This window comes from Zeus faber, assembly GCF_960531495.2.
Source record: "Zeus faber genome assembly, chromosome: 19".
Classification (NCBI taxonomy): domain Eukaryota; kingdom Metazoa; phylum Chordata; class Actinopteri; order Zeiformes; family Zeidae; genus Zeus; species Zeus faber.
The window spans coordinates 7701213-7711350 of NC_137206.1; the positions used below are offsets into that span (position 1 = coordinate 7701213).

General features: G+C 43.9%; 1 protein-coding gene across 1 annotated transcript in view; it reads left to right on the forward strand.

The window, feature by feature from the left end:
- The window catches only part of abca4a (ATP-binding cassette, sub-family A (ABC1), member 4a), a gene marked incomplete at its 5' end in the record, with an annotated part of 66139 nt that extends 56011 nt beyond the window's left edge, over positions 1 to 10128 (forward strand). The window contains 10 exons of the mRNA XM_080020088.1: positions 1222 to 1351; positions 1471 to 1591; positions 1780 to 1842; positions 1930 to 2036; positions 2633 to 2774; positions 3800 to 3934; positions 4620 to 4735; positions 4898 to 4990; positions 8178 to 8427; positions 9257 to 10128. Coding sequence (XP_079876214.1) covers positions 1222 to 1351; positions 1471 to 1591; positions 1780 to 1842; positions 1930 to 2036; positions 2633 to 2774; positions 3800 to 3934; positions 4620 to 4735; positions 4898 to 4990; positions 8178 to 8427; positions 9257 to 9376 — 1277 coding nt within the window. The 3' untranslated portion in view covers positions 9377 to 10128. The remainder of the gene's footprint in view (positions 1 to 1221; positions 1352 to 1470; positions 1592 to 1779; positions 1843 to 1929; positions 2037 to 2632; positions 2775 to 3799; positions 3935 to 4619; positions 4736 to 4897; positions 4991 to 8177; positions 8428 to 9256) is intronic.
- Positions 10129 to 10138: the final 10 nt, after the last annotated feature.

Genomic DNA, 10138 nt, shown 5'->3' on the forward strand with positions numbered 1-10138 from the left:
TGTCTGAGATCCATAACAGACAAAAAGCTGTTTCTGACTTGAGGGTGGATGGTGCCAATCCTTTTACATGCAGGCACTGGAGGAAACTCAGTATGACCCCAATATTACAGCGTAATGGGGTCATCTCCACGCACCACACAGCAGCGCTCAAAGGCTAGCCATTTGAATGTACAGTATAAAGCACCCTCGTTAACGGGAGCACTCTGAATTATTTCCACCACCTCCATGGATAAACCTTTGTCAAATAGCAGGTCCCGCTCAGGGGACAGGCGACCACACAATGGATGAGAATCCCTGCAGGACATGTGCGCGCCGCAGCCCGCACATGTCTTCAAGTCCGCAGCCGACATAATAATTCTTTAATTTTCTTAATATCTGAAAAGAGGACTTGCTTCGAACAGCGGGGAGCTGAATAAGCAAAGAAGACGTATGGCAGGTGGTGACCCAGTATATATACTGGGGGGCAGGCCATATGGTGGGTGTTGCCCAATCACAGCCTGTCAAGGCCAAGTTGAGACTTGGTTGGTTTAAAGGGGTTTTCAGCTTTATTCAGTGGAGATGTCTGGAGACAGCTTAAAGCATAGAAAGAGCTCGAGTTCGAAATGAAGTGAAACTGTTCATAGCACAACCGCTTTCCCCAAAAGGTTGTGCACAGAAATAAGCAGATCAGCACCTTTCAGGGTTCATACAAACTTTTATAGTGATTTTTTTTTTTTTATGAAAAGAATGAACTGAAAATGATGACAGAATGACAAATTAATAAACATTGCACTTAATATCAGTCAAATATCACCCTGTGGAAAAAAAATCAGTTCAAGTAAACACAGCATACCATAACAAGAAAGGTTGAACAGACCATGCAGGAAGTACGTTACTTGTACTTTGTCACGCCCCGACGCCAAGGCTGCTTCTTCTTCCACTGCCACTTTGCCTGATTTGAAGAATTTTCCTCAAGAGTCATTGGCAATTTGGATGTGTGTCACAATGTCTGCTTATGAATTCAGAATCCCATGTTCAAGTAACCTGCTGAGGTTCAAGCGCATTTTTTTTTCCTTGTTCTTCAAATGAAACTCAATATTTCAGAGCCTATATCTGAGGAAACTTTAGATGGTTTCTCATCATTCATTTAAACTACTTTCCATCTTAATCTATCTCGTTCATCAGCCTAGCAAAGCAGGAGTGTGATGTTGATTCATGTACATACTGTATGTGCTGTCTAAGGTGAGGAACACAATCCAGACCCATACAACTGGAACTATCTGGGGAAGAATCTGGCCTGCATGGTGGCGGAGGGCTTTGTCTATTTCACATTAAACATCCTCATCCAGTACCGCTTCTTCATGGACCACTGGTAGGTAGAGGCGGATGGAAAAACAGATGGATAGGTCCTTTATTGGGTGATCGAATCATATATTTTGACGACTGTTAAGTTTTTACGATCGTCTGGCTCCTTGTTGTTCTCCCGGACAGGATTCCAGATTGTACAAACCCTCCTAGCGTGGAGGAGGATTTGGACGTGGCTCAGGAGAGGGAGCGCATCTACAAGGGAGGCAACGCAGGAGACATCCTACGGATACGAGACCTGTCCAAGGTACCGTGGATGCTCATCTCGAGCCTCCACGTTGTGATGGAAAGGAGCAGGGGAAAGGAATTTCTGCCAAAAGAATGACATAACCGCAAACTTAAACTTAAAACACAGGGATCCATAACGCACCTCAACTTGCCATGTTAATTTCTTTACCTTTCTCTTTCTCGGCCCTCCGCTTTTTTCCTTCCCAGACATACACGGGTAGAACCATTCCAGCCGTGGACAGAATCTGTGTGGGGGTGTCACCCGGCGAGGTACGTACTGCACTGCTCCGTGCGACGACAGCGGTGGAGGTGGAATCGTTTTTTTTTCTCCTCATTCTCTCCTCGTTTCGGCTGTAGTGCTTCGGTCTCCTGGGGGTGAACGGGGCGGGGAAGACCACCACCTTCAAGATGCTGACGGGAGACATCGACGTCAGCTCTGGCAAAGCCTCGGTCAGCGGTCACAGGTGGGTGGGTGGGATGTTGAGAGGAAAAGGTTAACAGGAGTTTTTACCAGGGCTGTCAAACGGCTAAAATAATCAGTCGCACAATATTTGTGTAGTTCATTCACACAATTTTCAAATGTATTTAAATTTGACCCTAAATAAATATTTGCCTTCAACAAATATTTGTCTTTGTCTTAATTTGATAATTGAGAACAGAAAAACAAAATAATGTTATACAAAATGTACTGTATTGTGATGGCATTTTTACTATAAACATCTCTCGTGTTTCCTATATAACTATTCCTTTGCACTCAGCCAGCTACTAATACTAAGAATCCTGTTTTCATGAAATACTATACTAAAAAAGCACAACATATTTAAAACAATATTTTTTTCAGAGGACATCCTAGGGGGCCACGGACCCTAGTTTGGGAACCCCTCTAATATATGTTAAGCGAATGCTTATAATTAGATTGTTGGTTAAAAAGTATTGTATTGCATATTTGTTATCTGACCATAGACGATCGGTAGACGTTTGACCACTTTGGTTTCAAATCAGAGATAATCACCGCCTTCCCCCGTCACCCTCTGTCTCCCCCTCACCTTCTGCTCGGTAGCGTCCTGACAAACATCCTGGACGTGCACCAGAACATGGGCTACTGTCCGCAGTTCGACGCCATAGATGAGCTGCTGACCGGCAGGGAGCACCTGCACCTGTATGCCCGTCTGCGGGGAGTGCCGGAGTACGAGATCCCCAGGGTGAGAAATCCCTTATGATAGGTCTCTGTGTCAAAGGAGATCAAAAAGGTCTCCTTGTCTACAGTAATGGTGTTGTGTCTCGAGTCTTACCTCCTGGTGTAGTTGCCAAGTCTGTATAAACAGAGTCTCAGATTTACTTTTATGTTATCTTTATTTATTTTGCATTGTTTGAGTTTGGCTTGGCTCTACTGCCAATCACTCCTGAGGAGGTGTACAGTAAACATAGGCATACTTAGTAAGCTAGTAATCCAGGAGTGATGAGGTTGAATCCCACCGTTGGATAAACAAGTTGCTGCATTAACGCAGCAAGCAGAAAGCAGAAAGCAGGTGGGGCAGGAGGGACTGGCTGCTTAAACAGGACACCCCATCAGCGCGTGGAAGCACATGGTGCCGTCGAGTTGTCTGACAGAACTAGCCCTAAAATGGGATTTGGGAGGTGGCTGGACCCTAATTGATATCTTTAAATATCAATGATTCTAATCCTGGCTTTAATCCTCCTTGAGGACAGACAAACGAACCCTACACAAAGCTAAACATTTACATAGCAAAGATTTGCACGCTTTTCAAAGTTGTACGAAGAAGAGGTGACCGTCCTTTGTTGACGCTGAGGGGGTGAAGCACAATGAATGAGGATGGTGTGCTCAGCTTAAAAGTACTAATTATTATTCTGTGGTGGTCTGTTCTAGCGAGTTAAAACTGCAAAAAAAAAAAAAAAAGAAGAAAACATGATCCAGTTTGATACATGGATAACTTGTACAGTATGTAGTGTGATTGAACATGGCATTAAGTCGGGTCTTGACATGACATGTAAGTTGAAAATGTAAGCTTAAACTTAAGACACGTACAAGTGAGTGGTGTTGTCTTTTTTGTCTTCCGGTGGGGGTAAAGGCCCAGTGCTTTAAAGAAAGGTTCCACTTGCTTTATATGGCTGCAGACTCTGTGATAATGAGCGTCTTTCCACAGGTGTGACATGGTGCGTCGCCGCACTTGCCGCTCACGTTGCTGACCTTGCTGTTTTTTACCAGGTGGCGGAGTGGGCCATCCAGAAGCTGGGGCTGTCCGAGGACGCGGGACGCAGCGCCGGGACGTACAGCGGCGGAAACAGGAGGAAGCTCTCCACCGCCATCGCCATGATCGGCTGCCCCGCCCTGGTGCTGCTGGTGAGGCCGTTGATTCATTTCATTGGTTGTTTCCGGGCAGTCGCACACTTTTAAACATTTTAACTTTTAGAAGAAATGTCTTGCCGAGCCCGTCCGTCCATCCAGCTTTGAAATGCTGATTTAAATTTTTTTTTTTCGCACACTAAATTTAAATTGTGCGGATTCATCCAGCTATCAGTGCAATTTCACGATTGATGCAGTAGTCGTGATGTTGATCATATCCTTTAATTTTCTATAAAGATTATATCCATTACTGCTTTCACTAAAGGGTTTGCAATGGATGCTTCTGTGCCCAGGAGGCGGCTATCAGCCTCCAAATAGGCTTTTGTCAGAAAAGGATTGCCGAAATCTGATTTAATTCTATTAACTCTGACACGAATCTCAGAACAAATAGAATAATTATTTTCACAGGGCAATATTTCTCTCATGCGGCCCTAATCCTTATTAATCCAAATCCCAATTTATTGATTGTGTTTGTTCATGTTATGTGAATCCGTGCAAATAAGTTAAAGTATTTGATGCAGAAAGACTCTGTCTCTCCAAACAAACAGGTCGGAGAAAGCAACTCAGAGAGACATTGTCGATTTTTTTTTTATGCATTTCATATTGTTTTATGATTTCCCATGTGGTTTTTGATTGTTTTCATGATTCTTGCTTGATGTTGAAATGTTTGCTGCCTCTACAGGATGAGCCCACCACAGGGATGGACCCCAACTCCAGACGATTCCTCTGGAACTCCATCATGAGCGTCATCCAGGATAAACGGGCCGTTGTCCTCACGTCGCACAGGCAAGCCCCTGTGTGTGTGTGTGTGTGTGTGTGTGTGTGTGTGTGTGTGTGTGTGTGTGTGTGTGTGTGTGTGTGTGTGTGTGTGTGTGTGTGTGTGTGTGTGTGTGTGTGTGTGTGTGTGTGTGTGTGCTCATAGTGTGATTATAACGTAACGTTGTCCTTGTCATTCCGCAGCATGGAGGAGTGTGAAGCGCTGTGTACCCGTCTGGCCATCATGGTCAATGGCTCCTTCAAGTGTCTGGGAACCATTCAGCATCTCAAGTACAAGTATGTCATTTCCCCCCATCCCACGGCATTGTGAAAAGAAAATTGATTCTCCTCTCCAAAATAGTATTATTGATGAAGACAATAATGCTAATCACTATAATAGATTAAATAGCATAAAAATAGCTTGCAGTGAATCGAAGTTACACATGATAAGGCCCCCGTTCTTGGCTTCTTTGGGAATCCTTTCAAAGTAGGTGTTAAGGTACCAAAGCTAGCCAAGCTTTATATTTCGGGCAGAATTATATTAATTGGTGATTTTGAATTGTGAAGTTCCTCCATTTTGGACTCCCCAAATGGCAACGCCAAAAGCAACTTTTCTTTTGGTCATCTCCATAAATTTGTCTATAGGAGTTCACCAAAATGTTATTCTACACAAAGACTTTGAGGGGACTTCACTTTACCACGGGAAGCCAATGCAGTGTAACAAATATAGAAATACCGCTCTTAATGTACAGGTACTCCTCACTTAACCACCTACCTGTTTAACAACCGTTTGGACTTACGACCAGCTCTCTGACCAGTCTGTATTGTACGCTGCGTACATTACCGCAGCATCAAGCATCTCATCTCATCTCTATATTCACTATACTGTATATACTATATACATTATATACACTGTATACATGTCATCTAATCACAGTTCTCAGTCTCGTTCCCGCAGTCTGTCAGTATTCACTACACTAGCGTTTGCAATCGCCACGCCCTCTTACCGTGGTGAGGTAGTTCCCGGTTGTTTGGTCTAACGAGCAACAGGTTAAAACCCCCATCCCCACACACACACACACAGGAAGGGAGCCCTGTCATGATATGTTCTATCTGCTCCTGGGCTAATTCCAGTTAGCCCACTCTCTACAATACACTGGTGTTTACAACCCCCCGAGGTCTTTGTTTCTGTGCCGGAGGGCCCTGAAAACGCCACTACAACAACACATGCGCATATATATATATATATATATATATATATGCGCATGTGTTGTTGTAGTGCGGTGTGTAATGTGACAAATAAAGATTCTTCTTCTTACCTGTGTCGCCATATTGCAAGTGCTGTCCTGACGGGGGGGGGGTCTAACCGTAGCGTGGTCCAAAAAAATAAAGCCAACCTTACATTGGTGTCTGTAACAATTTCTGCTTTCCCTCCATCTTTCAAATCTGACACTGACGTTGGTTTTGAAGGTTGTTGCATGTACAGTGGAAGCCGCTCACAGTAAAGTGATCACAGTTACAGTGATCAACCACTTACTGTATATGGATCAAAATGATTGGGACAGAGTCATTCCTGTACAAATGCTGTTTAAATTATTTGTTTATTGTAATCAGGAAAACATTTTTGAAACTACGGTAATAATCTTTTTTTACTTTACACCCATGATGCTTTGCATCGCGATAACGCGTCTGCTTCCGGCTGGCTACCTGAGGCCGGTGCCGCGTGCACGTTGAAATCATGGCGGGGAAAAGGAAGTCATTTTCTCTCAGTGAAAAACTTTGTCTCCTCGAAGCTTATGACAAACTGCCAAAAACCAGCCAACAAGATGCAGCGGGGAAACTTGTCAAGGAGTGAGAAGCAGTCATGGTTGCGAGCGATGGAGACAGGAAAACGAACGCACACGGGGAAAGCACCTGTGGTGGAAGCCGCCCTCGTCAAGTGGATTGATAATGCCCCCTTAAGGAGCCCTTGCTGAGGGAAAAAGCAGAAGAATTGGCGGCGAGCCTGGGAGGGGACAATTTTCCAAGTTTCCATAGGCCGCTTTGAGGGATTCAAAAAGAGAGAGAACATTGTGTTTAAGAAAGTGCACGTTGAGGCTGCTGAGGCCGCTTCTGCATGGATGACTGGGGATCTCTTTGTGGAGTGGTCGAAGCAGTGCGATCGCAGATTGGGCCAAGAGAGGAAGGATATTCTGCTGCTTGTGGACAGCTGCACCAGCCCATGATGTGAAAAACACAACACAGCTACTGCTGCAGACGTCGCCAAAAAAATCTGCCTCCCCTCCCTGATGTGGGGGCCTCCACGATAGGAAATTGCCGGAGGAAAGGGGGTCTGGTCATGTCACCAGAGGAGGAACCCAAAAAAATGTCGATCCTCCTGCCCAATTCAGCCCCGAGGAGTTTGAGCAGTGGATTGCGAGCGATGACAGCCCCCCTGTATCGGAGCCTGCTACTGGCGAGGACATCACCGCGGAGGTGAGAGAGCGGGTGCGGGTACCAGTGCTGCCGGCAGTGAGGAGGGGAAGGAGGAGGAGGAGGAGGAAGAGGAGGAGGAGGAAGAGGAGAGCACTTTACCATCCCGGGGCTGAGTTGAGGAATGCAATCCATATTTTAAAGACTGGTCTGCTGCATGTGGGTTTCAAAAACTTTGACCTTTTTCATCACTTGGCAAAAGAAGTGAACTTGGTTTTTTGGGCAAAACCACGATTCAGGCATCAATGGACAGGTTTGTGAAATTAGGCGACGCAGAGCCGACACGCAAATCAGAGGTAGCCTCATTTTTTGTTGTTGTTATTGTTGAAGATTTTATTTTTTGACTCGGATCAGAATATTTTATGAATACGTTTCTTTTCAAACTTTGCTTCCAGTTCGGCATCCTTGTTAGAAATGTATTAATGCACAATACTGTTTTAGGCTATAGCCTTATTATAATATAATGAACTACAGTAAGCTATATTTTATTCTGTACTGTTTTATAGTGTATTTGAATTATGCGCAGTACAGTCATTTCATTGGTACAATAACTTGAAAAGCGTTTGAAACAGTTGTACTTTATTTTGAAACAGTCAATAAAATTCAGTTAATAGCGAAGCTGTCCGTTTCATCACTTTATATTCATGTAATGAATAAACAAATGTCATTAAGATGTTAATGTGCATGAGAAATAAAGAAAAAGAAAATAAATTGGTTATAATGGACATCCATGTGATCACTATAAGCAGTTTCCACTGTATTCCCTTTTCAGCATCTGTGAAGCACAACGTTTTTTTATTCCCTCTACTATCTTGTGCCCTCAAAGACAGAATCTGCAAATCCAAAGAGCCTCGCTGTGTTTTGTTTTGTTACTATTTGGGCCAATTCAAACACTAATAGCAGTTAACTCACTCTTTGACCCCAAAATTAGCATTTGTCAACACGGAACAAAAAGGCAGTAGATCCGTTTTTAAAGCACGGGGTTAATGACAGACGTTGGCCTGTAACGCAGATTCGGCGACGGCTACGTGGTGACCATGAAGATTGCGGCGCCCAAGCCCGGCTGCGCCCCGGACCTGAACCCTGCCGAGGCCTACATGGAGAGCGCCTTCCCCGGCTGCGTCCAGAGGGAGAAGCACCACAACACCCTGCAGTACCAGATCTGCTCCTCCTCCCTGGCCAAGATCTTCCAGACTGTCCTGGCCAACAAGGACACGCTCAACGTGGAGGACTACTCAGTGTCCCAGACCACCCTGGACCAGGTACGTTGAGAGGGTGGGATCCGGCCACCACCAAATTGAGATATTGTGATATTGTTGTGTCCGGTTCTGTAGGCTAAGTGGATGTTAATAAGAAGATAATGAACAATACGTTTTGGTCTAATAATACTTAAAATTACGATATGGTTCAATATGAAGGGATTATAGTACACAATGTTTTTCAAATTTTAGCCTATCATGTTCTATACCTATATTGTGTATATATAAGTCCTATGTGATGTCCTATAGTCCTTGATTATCATGATCCTAGATAGTAATTATGAATGGGAGCCATGCTTGGTTTTCTGCAGTGTTGAGATACAAATTATATTATTTAAACTAAAAAAAAATTAAATATGGTACAAATATTATAATATTAATATTATGTGTGTGTATATATATATATATATATATATATATTTATATATATATATATATATATATTTATAATTGCACAAAATAGTACATTCTATATTGAGCTCATATTGACATTTCTTCTAAATCAAATATCCCTCCCCTACATCCTTCCTCTAAATTCCTTCTTCTGCACACTTCTCAAACATCCTTTTTCTACATCCTTCTTCTATATCCTTCTACGTCCTTCCTCTACATCCTTATTCTACATCCTTCATGCACACACTTCTACTTCCTTCTTCTACACCCTTCTTCTACTGTACATCCGTCTTCTACATCCTTCTTCTATATCCTTCTACATCCTTCTACATCCTTCTTCTACTTCCTTCTTCTACATCCTTCTTGTACACCCTTCCTCTATATCCTTTGAGGTTGAGGTAGCTGTGACACATTCACCAACATGTGTTCTGACCTCCAGGTGTTTGTGAACTTCGCCAAGCAGCAGTCCAGGGAGGACGAGTCTATCGTGCTGCATCCCAGAGCCGCGGGAGCGCGGCGAGACGTCAAGGTGGGGCCCCTCAAGGCTCTGGGAAAGTGAACCCTCCCCTGCACGACCTCCACGGGGGGAGATGACGTCATGTTCGCGGGGCGCGCCCGACCCCCGCCAGGTCAACGGAGCCAACGGTCGTTCTTTCGGATTTGAAGCGTTGAGCGTGACGCGGTGTGGGTTCCGGTGTTTCCTCTGATAAATTAAGCAGCAGTCACCCAAAAATGTGGAAGTTAATCAAGGGTTCACTCTCGGCGGAATTTGAACTGTGATGTGGCCCAAATCTGGCAACCACCGAAATACACGCAAGGGCCGTGTTTTTGATTTGGATAATGTTGAACAGATTCTAAATTGAACTCGCAAGGAGAGCTTAGTGTGAACGTTGCCCTCCCTCCTCCCTCCAGCCGGCAAAGAAAATCTAAACTGCATAGCGCTTCTACCTGCCTCAGATGCCAAGGTAATCCTTGGGTTTTGCCTTTTTTTTAGAAATGGAATATGAGCTGCAGAAAGGTGTAGACTTAGCACTTTATTGATGCAGAATTAGAACTGAAGTATCAACATCTGTGTACCAGATTTCTGTTGATTAAAAGATAACTGCCAGCGCATTATAGTTTTCTGTTGGTATAAAATGCTTTTGCTGCTAATTATTCGCATTTGAAATTCAAATGTATTTTTTTTTCAATTCAGATGTTGATGACTGTCCAGACCTGGTGCTTTTTAATCAGTAACATGTCCGCCATTGTGGTTAATCTCATTAGTACAAGATAACAGTGTAAAAAGAGATGCTGATCCTGAGATGGGCATTACAGGAAA